A 23,323-nucleotide genomic window follows, 5' to 3' on the forward strand; every position below is an offset into this window, starting at 1 on the left:
TGAAGAATTTTCCACAGTTTATTGTGATCCACACAATCAAAGGCTTTGGCATAGTCAATAAAGCAGAAATAGATGTTTTTCTGGAACTCTTTTGCTTTTTCCATGATCCAGCAGATGTTGGCAATTCGATCTCTGGTTCCTCTGCCTTTTCTAAAACCAGCTTGAGCATCTGGAAATTGACGATTCATGTATTGGTGAAGCCTGGCTTAGAGAATTTTATGCATCACTTTACTAGCCTGTGAGATGAGTGCAGTTGTGTGGTAGTTTGAGCATTGCTTGGCATTGCCTTTCTTTGAAGTTGGAATGAGAACCAAATTTTGATGTCACAAGAAAGGCTGTGTGTGTGGTATGTATATAGATACATGGTACATATGTATATACATATGGTATGATGTTTTCTTTACTGTTTGTAAAAAGCTTTTAAATAACCTGTTTTTAATTCTTGCAACACTTTGGTATGGTAGCAAGGTAAGATTAGCCCCATATAACCAATGAGGACACTGCCGCTCAGGATCCTGCTCCCTTAATTGCTGAATTAGTGTTTCTCTATTTTCTCTCTACTGTGTCAGATAATATTTAAAGTGGACTTTATGGGTAGAAAAGCAATTGGTATAATTTCCTGGAAGAACCCACATGCTGGCAGACACTGTAGTAATGACTTGATTAATGAACTCTTACTGTGTGGATCACAATAAACTGTGGAAAATTCTGAAAGAGATGGGAATACCAGACCACCTAACCTGCCTCTTGAGAAATCTGTATGCAGGTCAGGAAGCAACAGTTAGAACTGGACATGGAACAACAGAGTGGTTCCAAATAGGAAAAGGAGTACGTCAAGGCTGTATATTGTCACCCTGCTTATTTAACTTCTATGCAGAGTACATCATGAGAAACGCTGGACTGGAAGAAACACAAGCTGAAATCAAGATTGCCAGGAGAAATATCAATAACCTCAGATATGCAGATGACACCACCCTTATGGCACAAAGTGAAGAGAAGCTAAAAAGCCTCTTGATGAAAGTGAAAGAGGAGAATGAAAAAGTTGGCTTAAAGCTCAACATTCAGAAAACGAAGATCATGGCATCTGGTCCCATCACTTCATGGGAAATAGATGGGGAAACAGTAGAAACAGTGTCAGACTTTATTTTTTGGGGCTCCAAAATCACTGCAGATGGTGACTGCAGCCATGAAATTAAAAGACGCTTACTCCTTGGAAGAAAAGTTATGACCAACCTAGATAGTATATTCAAAAGCAGAGATGTTACTTTGCCGACTAAGGTCTGTCTAGTCAAGGCTATGGTTTTTCCAGTAGTCATGTATGGATGTGAGAGTTGGACTATAAAGAAAGCTGAGCGCCGAAGAATTGATGCTTTTGAACAGTGGTGTTGGAGAAGACTCTTGAGAGTCCCTTGGACTGCAAGGAGATCCAACCAGTCCATTCTGAAGGAGATCAACCCTGGAATTTCTTTGGAAGGAATGATGCTAAAGCTGAAGCTCCAGTACTTTGGCGACCTCATGCGAAGAGTTGACTCATTGGAAAAGACTCTGATGCTGGGAGGGATTGGGGGCAGGAGGAGAAGGGGACGACAGAGGATGTGATGGCTGGATGGCATCACGGACTCGATGGACGTGAGTCTGAGTGAACTCCGGGAGTTGGTGAAGGACAGGGAGGCCTGGTGTGCTGCGATTCATGGGGTCCCAAAGAGTTGGACGCGACTGAACTGAACTGAACTGAGGAACAGAGCTCCATGAATGAGCTTTGCCCAGGTAGATAGTGGGGGTGAGAGGAGGCTGCAGCCACTGCAAAGCTGTGGGAGCCCCATTGAAGCTGCAGATGCCAGGCTTCCTGTTGCAGGAGTGACTGGGAGGTGGGTGACGATGGATCCCGGAATGCATCCTTATGCTTTTAATAAGGTTTTCATGTTCGTTACATAAAGTACATTCTCCTCCTCCATTCTCTGCTCCACCTCATTAACAACAGTTTCCCTGTTTTGATTTCGGTGCTACCCACCATTAGGTTACAAGTTTGTTGAAGAGAGAAGCTGTGTCTGGCCCCTTACCCAAGCTGGGCTATACTGTTAAATACCTTTTGGATCTCATCCATATTAGTCCACTTTCTGAAGCACCATGGTTACATTTCTTGTGGGCAATCTGTTGATGTTAACATCATGGTATTGTTTCTGACCAGAAGAATATGTATGGAAATACTTGATAATTATCTTGGTTTTTTGTATCTAGTTTTTAACCTTGTGTTCTTAGTCTTCTTATAAATGAAGCTCCTAAACTCATTTCCTTCTAAACTCAGTCTCTACTTGGAGTCCACTGTCCTTCGTGTTTTACATTCCATCCTTTTCTCTTTCACTCTCCACCTGTCCCATTTGTTAGAGGCTTTCTCCTTTTCCTGGTACTAGGAAGAATTCAGTGATAAGTAAAGAGAGGGCTCAAATCTTTAAAACATCTTCACACTAGACCACCGTTTGCACAAAGCTGCCACTCAGCATAGCAGCTTTTTTAGTTGGTTACTATAGAGACAAATGACATAAGATGGAGTCAACGCTTGACAGAAGCTAGGCAAGTAATCTTCCTGAGATTGGAGGGAGACCTTATACACAGGGTTGTTTCGAAGACTAAAAAGGATAGGAAGGGGGAAGGTTTCACAAATGAACTAATAGATGATTAATTGGTAGATTTTGTTGGTAGAATTTGTGCTTGTTAAGGCCTTGCATCCAGCATACACAGAGTGTATCTCCATATAGCCCCAGTATGATTATACGGTGATTTTTTTAAAAAACTAGTTATGTGTTTATTTCGCTGCACCAGGTCTTTGTTGCAGCATGCGAAATCTTTGTGATACGTGAGATCCAGTTCCCTGACCGAGGATCGAATTCATGCCCTCACTGCCCCTCACTCGCCACCCCCACCCCTACATTGGCAACACAGAGTCCTACCACTGGACCACCACGGTAGCCCCAGTGATTTTTTTGATAACAGCCATATTGCTATCAACATTTATATACAAATTTTCATTTTTCTGGGTCTGTGCTTAAGAGTGGAGTTGTTGAGTCATGTGGTAACTCCTTATGAGGAACCAGTGGACTGTTTTCCAAAGTATCTGCACTATCTTATGTTCCCACCAGCAATGTATAAGCTTCCCAATTTCTCCACGTCCCAACTAACACTTCTTATTATGTCTGTCTGTCTGGTTTTTTTTTTTTTTTCTGTTATTATGTCTTTCTGATTATAGCTGTGGGTGGTGTGTGAAGTGGTATCTCAATGTGGTTTTGATTTACATTTCTCTGATGGCTAAAGAGGAGTTGAACATTTTTCATTTGCTTGTTGGCCATTTGTATATCAGCTCTTTTGGCCATTTAAAAAAATTGGATTGTCTTTATTGTTGGGTTGTAAGTTCTTTATATATTCTAAATACAAGTCTCTTATCTGAGACTTACCAGAGACTAGTACTTACCAGGTTTGGAAAAATTTTCTCCCTTAGTGTGGATTATCTTTTCATTTTCCTGTGGGTGTCTTTTGTACCGCAGAAGCTTTTTGATAAAGTCCAGTGTGGTAATGGCATAAAGATATAAGCCAATAGAACAGAATTAATTGTCCAGAAATAAATCCATACATTTATGGTCAATCCATTTTTGATAAGGGTTCCAGAACAATTCACTGGGGGAAGAAATTGTCTTTTCAAAACTCACTGCTGGGAAATTGGACATCCAAAAGCAAAAATATAAGTTTGGACTCTTGTTCACACAACATGCAAAAAATAATTTAAACTAAATGAAAGACTTAAATATAAGGTGCTAAAAGTATAAAACTCTTAGGAGAAAACACATCAAAGACATCAATCTTCTGGCCTATGATTAGGCAGTGTTTTTTGAGAAATGATTAAAAAAATACAAGCAGAAAAAGTCAGTGGATGTATGTGCGGTGTTTTTTCATTTATTTAAGACATCTTTAATTTCTTTTAACAACATTCTGTACTTTTCACAGTATAAGTTTTATATACTTCTTTTGTTAAATCCATTTCTAAGTATTTTATTATTTTTAATGCTATTATAAATGGAATTACTTTATTAGTTATATTTTCATATTCTTCACCTTGAAAGTATATAGACACAATTTAATTTTAAAAATTAATTGTGTATCCTTCAACCTTGAGGAACTCATTTGTTAGCTGTGATTTAATTGTAATTCTTAGGATTTTCTATCTGTAAGATCATGCCATCTGCACACAGGGATATTTTTACTGTTTCCTTTCCCTTCTGGATGCCTGTTATTTCATTTTTTGTCTTATTGCCCTTCCTAGAACCTCCAGTACTCTGTTGAATAGAAGTAATGAGAGTGAACATCCCTGTCTTGTTTCTGATCTTAACATGAATACGTTCAGTCTTACATCAAGAATGATGTTAGTTCTGGGTTTTTTGTAGATGTCCTTATCAGAGTGAAGTTCTCTTCTATTCCTGGTTTGAGCATTTTTTCACGAAGTATTGTTGAATTTTGTCAAATAGCTTTTTCTGCCTCTATTGATATGATCATATGATTTTTGTCCCTTATTCTGTTAATGTGAAAATATTACATTAATTGATTTCTAGATGTTATACCACCAATCTTGAACTCCAGAGATTTATCTCACTGGATCATGGTTACATAGTCCTTTTTATATATTGTGGGATTCGGTTCAGTAGTATTGAGGATTTTCGTATATATGTATTCATAAGAAATATTGGTCTTTAGTAGTCTTAATGCTTTTGATTTTTGGTGTATAGGTAATACTGTTCTCATAGAACAAGTTAGGAAATGTTTCCTCCTTTTCTACTTGTAAAGAGTTTGTGAAGAATTCATACTGGATTCTTCTAGTGTTGAAGCCATCTGTGTGTGGGTTTTTCTTTGTGGGTAGTTTTTAAATTACTAATTCAATCCCTACTTACTATACATCTGTTCAGATTTTCTTTTTCTTCTTGAGTTAGTTTTGGTAGTGTCTATTTAGAAATTTGTTAATTTCACATGAATTATCTAATTGGTTAACATAAAGTTATTTGTTGTTTCCCTTTGTAATCCTTTTTGTTTCTGTAAAGTCATTGATAATGTCCCGTCTTTGATTCCTGATTTTAGTATAATTTTGTTCCTCTCTTTTTGGCTTGGTCAGTGTAGCTAAAATGCATCACCTTTTGGATTTATGAATTTTCTCTTGTTTTTACATTCTGTCTCAGTGATTTCTGTTACAGTACACATTACCTCCTTCCTTTTGCTAATTTGGGTTTAATTTGCTCTTCCTTTTTTCCAGTGTCTTAAGGTGGCAGCATAGATTTTTGACTTGAGATCTTTCTTCTGTTTTAATGTAGACATTTATAGCTGTAAGTTACTTTGTAAACACTGCTTTAGCTGCATCTCTAATTATGGTATGTTGTGTCTTCCTTTTCCTTCATCGCAGTTTTTTCTGATTTCCTGTTGTCCAGCCACCTATTTGTTGCATGAATAACATAGAATTTGTTTCTATGTTATTTCTGACAAGTGGACTTTCCACTTTTGCTTAAAGATTACTTTGATTTCTTACTTCACAAGGTAGCACATTCCTTTTTAAACATCTTGAGATTTCCAACACTTCCCTGTAAAATTCTACATATTGGTGTGTTAATTCTTTTGAAGCCACCCTAAATTAGTCTAACTGATCTTCCATAGGACAGCACTCTTGCCTGGAAAATCCTATGGACGGAGGAGCCTGGTGGGCTGCAGTCCATGGGGTCGCTAAGAGTTAGACACGACTGAGCGACTTCACTTTCACTTTTCACTTTCATGCATTGGAGAAGGAAATGGCAACCCACTCCAGTGTTCTTGCCTGGAGAATCCCAGGGACGGGGGAGCCTGGTGGGCTGCCATCTCTGGGGTCGCACAGAGTCGGACACGACTGAAGCGACTTAGCAGAAGCAGCAGCAGCAGGATAGTTCTTTAAATACTTAATAGTTGCTTTCTCTTCTCTAAATCTTTGTTTCTGGCTAACCAACAAACCTATGCTACAAGCTATTCTTTCAGTGGCATTATTTTCCATGTCCTTCATTATTCTACTTTTTTATTAGTATTTCTTTTAAAATTTGATATTTCAAAGTAGATATTAATACTCTGGAGTTAGCAACTTTTTTTCTGTAAAGGACTAGGTATAAATATTTTAGATTTTTGAAGACCTTTCAGTGTCTGTCATAATTACTTGACTCTGCCATTGTAGTGTGAAAACAGCTATAGACAGTATGTAAATGAATGTGACTGTGTTCCAAAAAACTATTTTTGCAAAAACAGGTGGTTGGGCCAAATCTTGCTCACAGATCATAGTTTGCTGACTCCTCTCTGGATATTATCTAACCAGTGCAGAACTTGGTGTGATTTTATCTTCATTTTTGAATGCTAGTCTTGCCTTAATGCATTTTTTAGACCATATTGAAATATTCTGAGGGAAAGTTGGATATAATTTTCATTTATGCTCCTCTAAGGTAAGGTGGGGGCTTCCCTAGTGGCTCAGACAGTAAAGAATCTGTCCACAATGCGGGAGACCTGGGTTTGATCCCTGGGTTAGGAAGATCCCCTGGAGAAGGGAATGGCAGCCCACTCCAGTATTCTTGCCTGGAGAATTCCATGGACAGAGGAGCCTGGTTGGCTAACTGTCCGTGGGGTGGCAAACAGTCGGACATAACTGAAGTGACTTAGCACGTGCACATGCACACACATAGGTAAGGTGGTTTGTTTCCTCTACTTTTTTCACCAGTTTTTTTCTTTACTTTTGATTTTCTAAAGTTTAAGTCATATGCCTAGGTATAGTTTTGTTTAGTGTTTTTCCTGCTTTATAGTCGCTGAGTTTTTTGGATCCATGGTTTGGTGTCTGACATTAATTTAGAGAATTTTTCATTATTGCTTCAAATGTTGCTTCTGTAATTTCTCTGTTATTTCTTCTAGTATTCCCATTATACCCATTATATGTATGTTACACATTCTGTAGTTGTTCCATACTTCTTGGATATTCTGTTCTGTTATTTTCCAAATTTTTTCCTTTACTTTTCAGTTTTAGAAATTTCTGTTGACTATCTCTGGGTCAGGAAGATCCCCTGAAGTAGGAAATGGCAACCCACTCCAGTATTCTTACCTGGAAAATTCCATGAACATGGGAGCCTGGCAGGCTACATTCCATGAGGTTGCAAAGAGTCAGACATGGCTGAGCGCACACACATACAAGGTCCTGCTTGTTCTCAGAGATTTTTTCCTCCGCCATGTCCCTTCCACACATGAGCCCATCAAAGGCATTCGTCATCTCTAGTGGTTCTGATCTCTAGAATGTCTCTTTCATTTTTTCTTAGACTTTTAACCTTTCTGATTACAATGTCAGAGACAAACTTGGTATTCAATGTGAGAGCCTGGTAGAGCTCCTGGAGGTAAAATTCACAAAAGTATATGTACCCATGCCCTCCGTGGCTGGGTTCCTAAGGAATTTTTAATTTTCAGAGTTGTCCTCATTGAACCTCCAGAAGTTTGCCAGTTACAGTTCAGGGTTTTCTATTCCAGCACTGGTGCATGTGGGGGCTTCGTTATAATTCTCCATCTTTCCAATTTCGGGGGCAGCAGTTTGCCCTGTGACCTCATTGCTTTGATGGATCATAGAACAGTTGTTGATTTTTCAGTTTGCTTAGGTTTTCACTTATTAGAGTAGATTAGCAATTTCTAAGCCCCTTAAGTGCTGGGCCAGAAATCGGAGGAGCTCACATAGCTTTTTTCCCTATGTTTCCTTCCATAGGTTTTATATTTTTCATTTAGGTCTTTCATTCATTATGAGTTAATTTTTGTATTAAATATGAAGTATGGAGAAATACTGACTTTTTTTCTTTTTGCATCAGGATATCCAGTTGTTACAGCACCATAGGTAAGGTGGTTTATTTCACCTATGGCTTTTTTCAAGATTTTTTTCCTTTACCTTTGATTTTTCAAAGTTTAAATTGTATGCCTTTTTAAAAAAGGCTCCATTCAGTAAAGAAGCAGAGAAATCAGCAATCCACAGAAGGTAACAAAGTCAGCAGTAAAGTCAATGAAAATGTGTACAGGTTTGGTGACATCAGACCAAACACACCCAAGGTCTCCTATCTCCTGGACTTAACAGGAGAGCCTCTCCTTACATCTGTGGATTGCTGTCCTACCCCTGTATAGGTCTTACAGTAGATTTCAACTAAATTCTCTGAAGTACTCAGACTTTTTCTGAAACAAAGCTACAGGGCAGCTTTTAAAGGAAAGTCACAATATGTGAGGGCTACTGACAATTTAAAGTATGAAAAATGGTGGCCAAGCTTTGGAACTTGAAACTAAATTATACAGTGAAAATTTCTCATTGGAGAAATCTATAGTTCACTTCCAAGAACAAATATTTTAAAGAACTGTAGCAATGGCACCCCATTCCAGTACTCCTGCCTGGAAAATCCCATGGATGGAGGAGCCTGGTTGGCTGCAGTCCATGGGGTCGCTAAGAGTCGGACACGACTGAGCAACTTCACTTTCACTTTTCACTTTCATGCATTGGAGAAGGAAATGGCAACCCACTCCAGTGTTCTTGCCTGGAGAATCCCAGGGACGGGGGAGCCTAGTGGGCTGCCGTCTATGGGGTCACACAGAGTCGGACACGACTGAAGTGACTTGGCAGCAGAATAGGTTCATTTAGTGTTTTCCTGTGTTTCTGTAGCACAGAGTGTTAGTAGCTTAGTTGTGTCCGACTCTTTGCAATCCCATGGACTGTAGCCCACCAGGCTCCTCTGTCCATGGGATTCTCCAGGCAAGAATCCTGAAGTGGGTTGCCATTTCCTCCTCCAGGGGATCTTCCCAACCCAGAGATTGGACCTGGGTCTCCTGCATTGCAGGCAGATTCTTTACCATCAGGGCCACCAGGGAGTTTCATTTAGTGTTTTTCTGTTTTGCTGTAACACAAGGATATCAGATTATCCTTCCTCCATAGAATTGCTTTTGCATTTTTATCAAAAATTACTTGACCATACATTTGTGGGGCTATTTTTGGACTGTATTCTATTCCATTGTTCTGTCTGTTTATATCCTTTGTCCAGTACCACACAAAATTGATTACTGCGGCTTTGTAATAAATCTGGAAATTGAGTCATGTGAGACTTCCTACTTAGTTTCTTGTTTGAGTCTTCTATTTTCTTCTGTATGTAAATTTTAGAATCACCTTTTCAATTTCCATAACAAGAAAAATCCCACTGGAATTTTGTTTGGACTTGCATTGAATCTATAGAGCAATTTGGAGAAACATCTTAAAAGTATTGAGTTTTTCATTCTACAAGGCCGTCATCACCCTGATTCCAAAGCCAGGCAAAGACATCACATAAAAAGAAAATTATGGGCCAGTATTACTGATGAATATAGACACAAAAATCCTCAACAAAATTTTAACAAATGGAATCCAACAACACATTAAAAGGATCATACACCATGATCAAGTCAGGTTTATCTAAGGAATGCAAAGATTCTTCAATATATGCAAATTAATCAATGTGATACAGCATATTAACAAAAATAAAGATCATGATAATCTCAATAGATGTAGAAAAAACTTTAGACAAAATTCATGACCCATTTATGATACAAACTCTCCAGAAAATTGCCATAGAAGGAACCTACCTCTATAATAAAGCCCATATATGATAAACCCACAGCAAACAGTATTCTCAACGGTGAAAAATTGAAAGCATTTCCTGTAAGATCAGAAACAAGACAAGAGTACCCACTCTTGGCACTATTGTTCAACATAGTTTTGGAAGTTCTAGCCACAGCAATTAGAGAAGAAAAAGAAATGAAAGGAACCCATATTGGAAAAGAAGTAAAACTCTCACTGTTTGTAACTTACATGATACTATACAGAAAAAAACCCTAAAGATTCTATCAGAAAGTTACTAGAGCTAATCAGTGAGTTTAGTAAAGTCACAGGATACAAAATAAATACACAGAAATCCCTTGCATTCATATGCATTAACAGTGAAAAATCACAAAGAGAAATTAAGGAATCAACCACATTCACCGTTGCAACAAAACAAATAAAATACCTAGAAATAAATCTATCTAAAGGAGACAAAAGAGAACTATATGCAAAAAAGGAATGAGAGATATATACAAAAAACTGTAAGACACTGTAAGAAAACTATAAGACGCTGATGAAGGAAACCAAAAACAATATTCTTGGATCAGAAGAATCAGTGTTGTGAAAATGATTCCATATTGGAGTCACACTACTACCCAAAGCCATTTATAGATTCGGTGCAACCCCCGTCAAATTATCAGCGGCATTTTTCATAGAACTAGGACAAAAAATTTCTATGGAAACACAAAAGACCCCAAATAGCCAAAGCAACTTGAGAAAGAAGAATGGAGCTGGAGGAATCAACCTTCCTGACCTCAGACTACACCACCAAACCACAGTCATTAAGACAGTAATAGTACTGGCACAAAAACAGAAATATAGACCAATGGAACAAGGTAGAAAGCCCAGAGATAAACCTACACACCTATGGGCACCTTATCTTTGACAAAGAAGGCAATGATATACAGTGGAGAAAGACAGCCTCTTCAATAAGTAGTGCTGGAAAAACTGGACAGCTCCATGTAAAAGAATGAAATTAAAAACATTTGGTAACACCGTACATAAAGATAAGCTCAAAATGGATTAAAGACCTAAGTATAAGACCAGAAACTACAAAACTCCTTTTAGAGGAAAGCATAGGCAGAACACTGACATAAATCACAGCAAGATTTATGACCCATCTCCTAGAGTAATAGAAACAAAAACAAAAATAAATGGGACCTAATTAAAATTAAAACTTTTGCACGGCAAAGGAAATCATAAACAAGATGAAAAGACAGCTCTCAGAATGGGAGAAATTAATTGCAGATGAAGCAACTGACAAAGGCTTAATCTCCAAAATATATAAGCAGCTCATGTAGCTCAATATCAGAAAAACAACCCAATCAAACACTGGACAGAAGACTTAAACAGTCGTTTCTCCAAAGAAGACATACAGATGGCCAAGAAACACTTGAAAAATGCACAACATCGCTTACTAGAGAAATGCAAATCACAGCTACGATCCTGACCTCACACTGCTCAGAATGGCCGTCATCAAAAAATCTACAAATAATAAATGCTGGCGAGGATACGAGAAAAGGGAATCCTCTGGCACTGTGGGTGGGAATGTAAATTGATAGAGCCACCATGAAGAACAGTATGAAGACGTCTTTAAAAAGTAGGACTAAAACTACCATAAGACCCAGCAACCCACTAGTGGGCATACACCCTGAGAAGACCACAGTTGGGGTGGAAGGGAGGTTCAGGAGGGAGGGGACATTTGCTTTACTTCACTGGTAAGAACCTCCAGTATGATTATAAATGAGTGATGAGAGCAAATCTCCATGCCGTGTTCTGATCTTGGGGGCAAGGGTTGGGCTGGGGGTGAACATTCAGTATGTTAGCTGCAGGATTTTTTATAAATACCCTTTGTCAGACTGAACAAGTTACCTCTGTTTCTTTGTTTCTGAGCACTTTTTTAAAAATCCTGAACGATTGTTGAGTTTTATCAAATTTTTTTTTCTGTATCATTGAGGTTGTTTGCTTTTTCTTCCTTAGTTTGTCAGTAAATTGCAATGATTAATAGTTGAATGTTGAGTTAGCCTTGCATTCTCAAGATAAACTTCACTTAGTTATGATTTGTTATCATTTATATATCGTTTTATTTGCTTTTATTATTTAAGGGTTTTTTGCATCTCTGTTAATGAGGGATACTGATGTGTAGTTTTAGTGTATCTTGATCTGTTTTTAGTAATCATGATAATGCTGGCTTCATTAAATGAGTTAGGAAGTGTTCCTTGTTTCTCTATATTTCTGAAAGTTTTGTGTAGAATCGGTATTATTTCTTCCATAAACGTCTGGTAGGATTCACCCTGAAGTCATTTCAGCCTGTATGTTGCATCATTTTTAACTAGAGTCAATTTTCAAAGTAGATACAGGATTTTGCAAGATATCTATTCCTTTTTAGATAAACTTTGTCATTTTATATATTTCAGAGAATGTGACTGTTTCATGTAAGTTAGAACATAGTTCATTGTATTTTGTTGTTATTAATGTCCTTAGAGTGTATGGTGATGTCCTCTCTTACAATCCTGATATTTATAACTGTGTCTTTTATTTATACCTTTTCTTCTTTTTCCTCCATCAGTCTAGCCAGAGATTTATCAGTTTTTATCAACAATAATTATTATAATTACTCACTCACTGTGTATCTTACACCTTTTAAAAAGCTTTATATTCTACTTGAATATCCAAGAATCTTTAAGTAATATTTTCTATCATCCTTTTTTTTATTGATAAATAAACTGAGGCCTGGATAAATAATATATCCTTTTTTTTGTAGATAAGTAAACTGAGACCTCAGAGATACTGCAAGTTCTAGACTGCTGCAGTAAAGCAAGTCTACAGGAAATTTTTTGGGTTCCCAATTCATATAAAAGTTACATTTATACTATAATGGAGTCTATTAGATATACAGTAGCATTACATCTCAAAAAATACATACTTAATTAAAAGTACATACTTAATTTTAAAGAACTTTATTGCTAAAGCATGCAAATCGTCATCTGAGTAAGTCGTAATCTTGAGTAAGTCATGATCTTTTTGCTGGTGGAGGTTCTTGTCTTGATGTTGATAGCTGCTGACTGATCAGAGTGATGGTTGCTGAAGGCTGGGGTGGCTGTGCCAGTGTCTTAAATAAGACAGTAATGAAGTTTGCTGCACCAGTTGGCTCTTCCTTTCACCAGTGATTTTTCTGTGGCAGGCAGTAATATCTGCCCACAGTAGAGCTTTGTTCAAATTGGAGTCAATCCTCTCAAATCCTGCTGCTGTTTTATCAACTAAGTCTATGTAATATTATAAATCCTTTGTTGTTCTTTCAGTAAGCTTCATAGTGTCTTCAGCAGTAGATTCCATCCCAAGAAATCACTCTCTCTGCCCATCATAAGAAGCAACTCTTCATAAAGTTTTATCATGAGCAATTCAGGCACATCTCCAGGCTCCACTTCTAACTCCAGTTTTCTTACTATTTCCACCACATCTGCAGTTGCAATAGTAGCAGCAAAGATCACTGATCACATATTACCATAAGAAATGTAATAGTCCTGAAAAAGTTTATGGGATATCAGCTTCATAGTTATCAGACATGCTTTCCAAATAAAAGCTAACATAGCTTGCTCATTTCCTTAGGTCTCACGGTAACTGCTGTAAAAGACTCAGGAGAATGGAATTTGGAGGCGGGAGCATTAGTCCTCGCAGATGCTGGCCTCTGCTGTATCGATGAATTTAATAGCCTCAAAGAGCATGACAGAACTAGCATCCACGAAGCAATGGAGCAGCAAACCATTAGTGTCGCTAAGGCTGGGTAAGTGTTTCTTTTCTCCAGAATTTATGGGAATAGTGAGATTAGTTCATGGATGATTATGGGAAAATGTGAACCCTTTTGAACTGCAAGGTATATGTTTGGTCCTCTAAGAGATTTATCAGTTAACTGCCATGTTAGTTTTCCCATGGAGATATGTGAAGAAGTAAAGATGAGCTGTTGACAAAAAGAAAGGGACCACTGTAAATGTAAATTGACTTAATTCTTGGAGGGAACCTATGAAGAGCTTTCAATGCAACATTCAATTCATTCTCTCATTCAATAATTGTGTATCTGTCTACTCTGGGCACATACTATGTTAGGAATTTTGAAAGGTTCAAAAGGGGGGGGAAGAAACTGTAATTTCTGCTTTTGATGGCATTCTCCTTATATATCCAAATGGAAGGTTTATCACAGCGTATGGAAAACTAATAATTTATATTAGCATAAGATGAAATACCTACTATGACTCAAGGAGGCTCAGAGGTTGAGGTATGTAAGCCCCTGACTGCACGTGACCAATGAGGAGGAAAATAGGTAGGTTCAGATAGGAATTCATTTGCCCAGGCCCTGAGGTGGTTGTAAGAAACGCATCTGGCTACAAAGGCTGACCATCAAGCAGGCTGCCAGGTCATCAAGCAAAGAACAGAGCCAGAACTATCTCAACCCTGTTAGAAATGTGAGGCCAGCTGACCAGGCAGATAGGGCTGGCGGCACAGTCTTCAAACAGTAGTGGGTACCTGGGAGCCAAGCAGACACTGGTGGGTAGGGATTCTGTGAAACCGATTCATATACACTCACAAAAAAGGAAAGAGGAAGGGTGGTAAGAGAAAGATATGCCCAGAAGAAAAGGATTCAAGAAAAAGCTGCTGCTGCTGCTGCTCAGTTGCTTCAGTCGTCTCCGACTCTGTGCGACCCCATAGACGGCAGCCCACCAGGCTCCCCTGTCCCTGGGATTCTCCAGGCAAGAACACTGGAGTGGGTTGCCATTTCCTTCTCCAATGCATGAAAGTGAAAAGTGAAAGTGAAGTCACTCAGTCGTGTCCGACTCTTCGTGACCCGATGGATTACAGCCTACCAGGCTCCTCCGTCCATGGGATTCTCCAGGCAAGAGTGCTGGAGTGGGGTGCCATTGCCTTCTCCGCAAGGAAAAACTATGCAGGACCATTATCAGGTCTATTTGCTTCATTCAATGAATGATCATTCAGAGCCTGCCGTTTGCCAGGCACTGGGCTAGACACTGAGTAGTACAGAGATGAATACAACACCATCCTTGAGGTGTTCACTGTTTTGTTGGGAAAGATGGAAGAGCAGCAAAGGGATAAGTCCTTAATGAAAGTGTTATGAGAGAAGATACTTTAGAAGAATTAGTGTTTCTAAACTCTTTATCAGAGAAATTAGAGATCCAGTTTACTAAGTGTCTTCAAGGCTACTTTCTCTTCTCATTAAGTCTCTCTTTAGTTAGCATGTTTGCTGGTTGATAGAATCTGTGGTTTGTTTTGATAGGCCTTTTCCAGAGGCAATCTGGGACATTTTCAAAGATTCCTGTAGCCTGCCAGGCTCCTCTGTTCATGGACTTTTCCAGGCCAAAATACTGGAGTGGGTTGCCATTCCCTTCTCCAGGGGATCTTCCTAACCCAGGATTTGAACCCAGGTCTCCTGCATAGCAGGCAGATTCTTTACCATCTGAGCCACCAGGGAAGCCCCAATTAACCCTTAACCATCAGGGAAAACTGGAACAAGTGCTATGAACATGTTTTTGAAAGGGAGAAAATTAGCAGTACTTTAGGATAGGCCACAGAAAAAAAATCGGTGAAAGAGGAAATGCTTTATTAACTGCTCTTACCGCCTTACCCTCTACTAAGTGTGAATTAGTATGAACTTTTTGTGCTATCTCCATAAGTATGTTGTAAGTTCTTACAACTCAACAGTGCCCCTACAGATTGGACAGTCTTATCATAAGCAGAACTACTTCATGCACCAGAACAGTGCTTTTCACACTATTTGTGGGGATGGACTGGTTTTCTGGTTTATTTTTCAGTCTGTCACAGAGCAATATTTTTATAAAATGCAATAAAATTTTATTTTAATGAAATGAAAAAGCAGAGACATACAAAACGTAAGCCTTAATTCTTCTTCCACTTGGCCTATAGAAAGCTGTACTTCTCTGCTCCTAATGAGAAAAATCCAGATAGCCCACAAAGCTCGTGACTTTCCAACCATATCTGAGAGCTGATTCATAAGGAACTCACGGGAACTCAATTCCAAAATGGGACAAGCCCCTCCTAGGAGAGCTGAGGCACACAGACTGCTCACCTTTGACAGAGCATGAGAGAAACTGGTGGCGGCCATAGATGCAAATAAGAAGAAATAGCTACAGAATGTTAAATTTCCTGAAGTCCAAGTGTGGGATAGCGTATCAGTTGAGAACAACTCTGGACCCCAAGCCCAAAGGGAGTCCTCACATGTAAGCTCTTCTCCACAGGACTCCACAGATGCTCACAGGAGAAACAGAGACCCCCTGCTTTGCTCATCACTCACGCAGGCCTGCTTGCTGCTGGGGGCTAGGCACGAAGTCCTGCTGCTCACCCAGGCACACCTCTCATACAAACCAAAGCCTTTAACTCACTGAGGCTAGGGCAACAAACCCTCTCATTGCCGGGACCCCTGGAGGAGGGCTAGAAGCAAAAACCCCTTTTGCCTCAGGAGGAGTTTAGAGAATCTTCCTTACTTCACTCTCAAAGGAACTGGGCAAAAAGATGCTGCTTTGGGGAAAAGGGCAGAAGCATAAGCCATCTTTTCCTCAGGGGAGGGCAGGCAGATCTCTTGGGTCCAGGATTCTTAACCAGTACAGAGCAGAGGTGTGTACCACTCGGAGGCTTCTCACCCGGTACAAAGCAGAGAGGTCTGCGCCACCCGGAGGCTTCTTACCTGGTACAAAGTGGGGAGGTCTGACCACTGGGAAAGGAGAGAAAGACCCCTTCTACACGAGAAGCATCACAGGTACATGACAGGGTTCAGCTGCCACCGGTGGGTCAGGCAGGAGGCCTTACCACTCTCCCGCCTGTCCCCTCTGAGAGCAGGTACACAGCGCCTGCCAAATACCAGGAGGCCAAGAAGCAGCCTGGCCTCCAAATAAGTCTAACACTAGTAACAAGCAATAGCAGTCTGCCACTGGGAAGGTGCTCATCCCCAGTGAGGAAGTGAGGAAAGAGACCCTCTGGTGCAGATGCTCAGACCAGCTGTGCCAGCCTTACACTGTACATGAAGTGGTGTGGTATTATTCGAGTGTGGACCATAATCAATTAAAGATACAAACACTAGAGCAACCACTAGAAAGTAAAAGAGATAAAAACTAAAACTGATAAGTGAGTTGTAGAGATGAAATGACATCATAAATAATTCAAAAGAAGACAGGGGGAGAAGAAAAAGGGAACCAAGAATAGATGAGAAAAAGTGAATTAGCAAGATGATAGATTTATTTATTTGTTTACTTGATTGCATCAAAATTTTAAACTTCTGAGTATGAAACGGTGCAACAGAGTGAAAAGTTAACATGTTGAGTTGGAGAAAATGTTTGCAAATCTGAAAAGGAGTTAATAACCAGAATATATAAAGAATTCCTGCAACTCAGCAGCACAAATCAATCAAGTTAAAAACTGGACAAAGGACTTGAATACTCATTTATCCAAAGATGATATATACATGGCCAGCAAGCACATGAAAAGATGCTCAGCGTCACTAATCATTAGGAAAATGCAAGTCAAACACAATGAAATGTTCAAATGTTTAGATGGCGATCGTAAAAAACACAAAAACCAGAAAAGCACAAGTGTTAGTGAGGGTGGGGAGCAATCGGAACCCTTGTGGATTATGGAAATATGAAATACAGATGGTGCAGCTACTGTGGCAAACGGTTTTGTGATTCGTTTTCAGTTTCGCAAGATTAACTTCCAAAGACTGGTCACACAACAGTGTGAATGTATCTAACACTATTGAATGTACCCTTAGAAATGGTTAAGATGGTGAATTTTATGATAGGCATTTTTTACCACAATAAAATGTAATATACAAATTTGAAAAAAAATATAACCCATTCACATTGTTATACAACCATTTATGTACTTTTTAGAAAGAGTTTTCTAGCCAATATCATCAAGGTCAGGATGAGAAGACACCTAAAACTGTCCAAAATTATTTTACTTCACTTGTATGTAAAGGTGTTCACAGGGCACCTTGTGTTTATGAACTCAGCTGAGTCTCCAAAATAGTTTCAGAATTTTTACACCAATTCCATTGGCAGCAACATCAACCACAAAGAAAGTAAGTAATACTCAGGCCTTCTTTGTGGTCTTTTTGAGTTTAGAATATATTCCACTATGGTTATATATGATCAGGGTACATGTTCAAAAGTTAGTTGAGTTCTTTTCTTTGTGTGGTCATATTACTGATTTGATATACAGTTAGGAAACATGTTTTTAAACCTATGTTTGCGTTCACTTTTAGAGTTTGCCTCTCATTCTTTTCGGTTTAATTTTGTTTTCTGAATTTGTAAAATATATTTCAAAAATCAAAACTATTATATCAGGGAGCTCCCTGGTGGTCCAGCGGCTAGAACTTGGCACTTCCATAGCATGAGGAATGGCTTCAATCCCTGGTCAGGGAACTAAGACCCCACATGCCTTGAGATGCAGTCAAAAACAAAACTTTTATATCGAAGAGGTTACACTCCTATCCCTGCCTCTTTCATTCTATTTTCTCCTGTCCCTTACATAAACCTTTTTCACTGGTTTCTGATTTAACCTTTTTTTTTTTTTGCAAAAATAAGCAAACCATGTGTGTGTGCATGTGCACATCTCCCCTCTTCTTATGCAAAACATGTCATAACAAATGCTCTGAGGCACTGCTTTAGTGATAATTATTAGATGTAGTGTTCTTATTATCATCTCTTTCCTATTTTTTAAGAAATTCTGCAATTTTAGTTTATACATCCCCTTTCTCACAAGATTTGTTTTAAACAGTTTTTAACCTCCAGATAGAAGGACTTTTAGAAAATTACTAGGGTTTTGATGGTGCTATTAATTTCTGGTTTCATTGCATTCCAGTCAGAGAGTGCTATTTGTATTAGTTTTACTTTAAGGAACTTCCTGAGGCTTTTTTCTCTGTGGCCTGACACTAGGAGAGTTTCATGACTGGCCCATCTGTGCTTGAGAAGTTGTATTCTCTGTTGTCAGGCTGTAATACACAGAAACACACATTTAAACTGTGCCTTATAAGATCTTCTATGCCTTTACTTAATCTTTTGTCTGCTTGATGTGTCTTAGGCTGAAAGTGGTTTGATAAAGTCCTTTGCTATAACTGTTTGTTGTTTTCTCTTTGCATTTCTCACATCAGAAACTTTGAATAACATTCTGCTTTATCAAGGTCATTGCTTTAGCTTTGCACTTCGTGTTAATGCAGTGTGGTCTGAAATTTAACTTGCCTTATATCAAGATCACAACTCCTGATTTCATATTATTTACATTTGCCTACTATATCTTTGCTTCTTCCTTTATGTTTAGCCTTTTGATTGTGATTTGTTCTCTTGTATACACCATAAAGTTGGTTTCACTTTATTTTGTTTTGCTTTGTTTTGCAAGTAACCTGAAAGTCTTTTTCTTTTAATATATGAGTTAAGTACATTTACATTTATTGGTATTAGCAATATTCTTGATATCAAGTACTTCATTTTTTAAAAAAAACTTGCTATGTTTCTCTTTTTTTATTTGTTTGACATTTGGGAAGGTTTGTATTTTTGTTATACATTAGGGGTTGGCAAATTTTTTGTGTAAAGGTCCAGATAACTATTTTAGGCTTTTGTGGGCTATATTGTCTCTTGTCTCTCTTACTCACCTCTGCTAATGCAGACAATATGACTGCATCAATGTGTCTATAATGTATACAGAATAAAGAAGCCATAGACAGTATGTATATGAATCGGTATGGCTGTTTTCCAGTGAAATTTTACTTTCAAAAATAAATGGAGACCTAGATTTGACCTGCAGGCTGTAGTTTGACACCACCTGTAGTTGACAACACCTATTCTAGGACTTACCTATAAATACTTTTTATGCTAGCTGCATCCCCTTTAAATAATATCCTTTGACTGTACTTCATTACCCATGTGATAGCCACTGAGCATGTTCTGCTTTCCCTTTCCTCCCTTCTCTTTACTATTAAAAAATGGTTATATTCTTTATACTTTGTTGGGACAAATAACACTTGTATTTATATACTCTTCTACTTTTATGCCTTCATTTTCTTAGACCCATAATTAAATATATTGAAGACTCACCATCAGTCCTTTTGCCAGAGTAGCACCATCATCTCTTGCTTGAATGAAGCTCTCCTCAAACAGATTCCTTGGGAAGCGTTCCTGAGTTCTGTACTGACTTTGTGCATATTTAAAACTATTTTTCATAGCTTTGATACTTGAAAAACAACATGACTGGATATAAAGATGTAGCCTTACACTTTCTTTCCTATAGCCCTGCTTTGTATGTTGTATTCACAAGTCAAGTGCCATTCTGATATCCTTTACTTTGTAGGCAATTTGATATTCTTCCCTGAAGGCCCAGAAGGATTTTTTGTCTTTGTGGTTTAAGCATAATACTTTTACTAGGCTATGTCTCAGTTGATTATTCTTGGTCATTTTTTTAGATGTTAGTGAAATGTAAAGGCTCTTTGAAATGTAAAAGGCTTCATTTCTTTTTGGAAATTTTTCTTGAATTATAGTCTTACATATTCTATTCTTTGTTTTTTTATTTTTCAGAAATCCTAATTACGTGTGTTAGGTCTTTTTTGCCTAGATTCTATAGCAACCAATATTTTTCTTAGACTTTTTAGCTCTTCTGTACTTCATTTTTATTGCCTTGGCATTTTTATTCCTCCCCTTAGCACCCTTTTTTATACTTTCATTCCTGTCTGTCCGCTCTTTGGCACCCTAGATTTAAATGTTTATTTCTAAAATTACTTTCTCCCTCTCTCCACCCATTTTCTTCCCTGAGTCATCTCTGGATATTCATCTTCCTCTTTTTTATATTTTTCTGTTCTGAGTTTTTGATTTCTGATTTGGAATGATTTTTCATATGTACAAATGTTTGTTTAGGAATGTTTAAGTGAGGAAATTAAATGCAGATTTCTTCTGTTCTGTGAATTTTTTAAGGGAATGGTGGGATGGGGTTTTATCAACTAAGGTATTTTGATTCTTGTGGTAGTATATGTAAATATTACATTTTATATAAATATTACTCCAATTCATTGTAAAATGTCTTATCTTTTCCCGAATCATTTGTAGTAGTTATTCTATTAAGGTGGTAGTCAGAGGTTTGGATGGTGTACTAGTTTTTAGTTCAGAGTAACCTCAGTTCAGTCCATCTTAATAGAGTTTTTTTCCTAAGGTTTACGAGGGGCGATGTGCGTAGGTTGATGTGTCTTCTGATTTTGTTTCTCATTTGTGTTGTAGGACCTTTAATATCTATAGCTTGTCTCCTTCAGGACTCCAAGGGACTCCTGTCCCTTACATCTCCTCCATCTCCTCCAGGCCTGCCTCCTCTGGCCCCAGGAACTTTCAGGGTCCTCTGTGGAGCTCCCTTTTTGTGATGATGGTTTTATCTGTGTTCCTCCATCATGAGGAACCCGTTGCCCTCTCCCCCTTTTCATTCAGTCTCCACTCATCTTCCTATTCCAGTATGGGCTCTGGATTAGCTTTGCTGGTTTCTAATGTCTGTCTAGGCCTCCCTTGTGGCTCAGATGGTAAAGCGTCTGCTTACAGTGCAGGAGACCTGGGTTCAATCCCTGGGTCGGGAAGTTCCCCTGGAGAAGGAAATGGCTACCCACTCCAGTATTCTTGCCTAGAAAATCCCATGGATGGAGGAGCCCGGTAGGCTACAGTCCATGGGGTCGCAAAGAGTCGGACACGATTAAGCAACTTCATAAATTCATAACTAATTTCTGTTTACATGGAGGCTGAAGTTTGTAGTATTCTCTCCCTTAGCTAGCTTTCAGGGTTTTTGGTTTTTTGTGTATCTCGTTTATCTATAAGGTCTACTTTCTCTGTCTTTGATTTATTTGTGTGTTTGTGCATTTTTTAGGCTTTTCCACCTCTCTTTAGTAGTTTGGCTTTCCCTCTTGTGTCCATTTCAAAAGGACCTCGAGAGAGGCTCAGTTAGACATTATCATCCCTATTAGAAGCTTTGTGCAAGACCAGCTCAGAGGCCTCTGGCCAGTTTATTGCTGGACTACTGTTGGGTCAGGTCTCAATATCTGGTCCAGCCAGTTGTCCATGTATGGCCGTTTCTGTAGAAGGGATTGTGGAGTTATGTGCTTGGTGGGCATTCCAGTGCTTAGCCTGTCCAGGACTATAATGAGGACAGAAGAATCACTTAAATATAGCAAAAAACAAGTCATGCATCAGTTGTAAGTACTAGTAGGTTTGTTGGTGCTGGGAAACAATAGCTTAGACAGGCAGCCAGAGTAGCCTGGTGAATCAATCTAAACAGGTTGTCACTCAGTTGTATCCGACTCTTTGTGACCCCATGGACTGTAGCACGCCAGGTTTCCCTGTCTTTCACCATCTCCCAGAGTTTGCTCAAACACATGTCCATTGAGTCACTGATGCCATTCAGCCATCTCATCCACTGTGATCCACTTCTCCTCCTGCCTTCCATCTTTCCTGCCATCAGAGTCTTTCTCAATGAGTCAGCTCTTCACATCAGGTGGCCCAAATATTGGAGCTTCAGCTTCAGCATCAGTCCTTTCAATGAATATTCAGGACTGATTTCCTTTAGGATTGACTGGTTTGATTTCCTTGCTATCCAAGGGACTCTCAAGAGTCTTCTCCAAGACCACAGTTTTAAGCATCAACTCTTAGGCACTCAGCCTTCTTTATGGTCCAGTTCTCACATCTGTACATGACTACTGGAAAGACCATAGTTTTGACTATATGGACCAAAGTTTATTTTGGCAAAATAATATCTCTGCTTTTTAATACACTGTCTAGGTTTGTCATAGCTTTTCTTCCAAGGAGCAAGCATCTTTTAATTTCATGGCTGCAGTCACCGTCTGCAGTGATTATGGAGCCCAAGAAAATAATCTCTCACTGTTTCCATTGTTTCCCCATCTATTTACCTTGAAGTAATGGGACCAGATGCCATGATCTTAGTTTTTTGAATGCTGAGTTTTAAGTGAGCTTTTTTACTCTCCTCTTTTACCTTCATCAAGAACTCTTTAGTTCCTTTTTGTTTTCTACCATAAAGGTGGTATCATCTGTATATCTGAGGTTATTGATATTTCTCCTGGCAATCTTGATTCCAGTCCTGATTTCTGCTTCATCCAGCCTGGCATTTCACATGATGTATTCTGTAAATAAGTTAAATAAGCAGGGTGACAATATACAACCTTAATGTATTCCTTTCCCAGTTTTGAATAAGTCTGTCGTTGCATGTGTGATTCTAACTGTTGCTATTAGACCTGCATACTGGTCTCTCAGGAGGCAGGTGAGGTGGTCTGATATTCCCATCTCTTTCAGAATTTTCCACAGTTTGTTGTGATCCACAAAGTCAAAGGCTTTAGTGTAGTCAATGAAGCAGAAGTAGATGTTTTTCTGGAATTCTCTGGTTTTTTCTGTGATTCAGTGGTTGTTGGCAATTTGATCTCTGGTTCCTCTGCCTTTTCTAAATCTAGCTTACACATCTGGAAGTTCTTGGTTCACATACTGTTTAAGCCTTGCCTGAAGGATTTTGAGTGTTACCTTACTAGCATGTGAAATGAGTACAATTGTGCAGTAGTTTGAACATTCTTTGGCATTGCCCTTCTTTGGGATT

The 23,323-nt window shown here is 38.7% G+C and overlaps 1 protein-coding gene across 3 annotated transcripts in view; it reads left to right on the forward strand.

Moving 5' to 3' along the window:
* Positions 1–23,323, forward strand: part of MCM9 (minichromosome maintenance 9 homologous recombination repair factor) — an 85,162-nt gene that overhangs the window by 45,927 nt on the left and 15,912 nt on the right. For all 3 annotated transcript variants that reach the window (XM_068984841.1, XM_068984843.1, XM_068984844.1), the window contains exon 7: positions 13,289–13,463. In XM_068984841.1, the coding sequence (XP_068840942.1) occupies positions 13,289–13,463 (175 nt within the window). The remainder of the gene's footprint in view (positions 1–13,288; positions 13,464–23,323) is intronic.

This window comes from Capricornis sumatraensis, chromosome 13 (assembly GCF_032405125.1).
Source record: "Capricornis sumatraensis isolate serow.1 chromosome 13, serow.2, whole genome shotgun sequence".
NCBI classification, from domain to species: domain Eukaryota; kingdom Metazoa; phylum Chordata; class Mammalia; order Artiodactyla; family Bovidae; genus Capricornis; species Capricornis sumatraensis.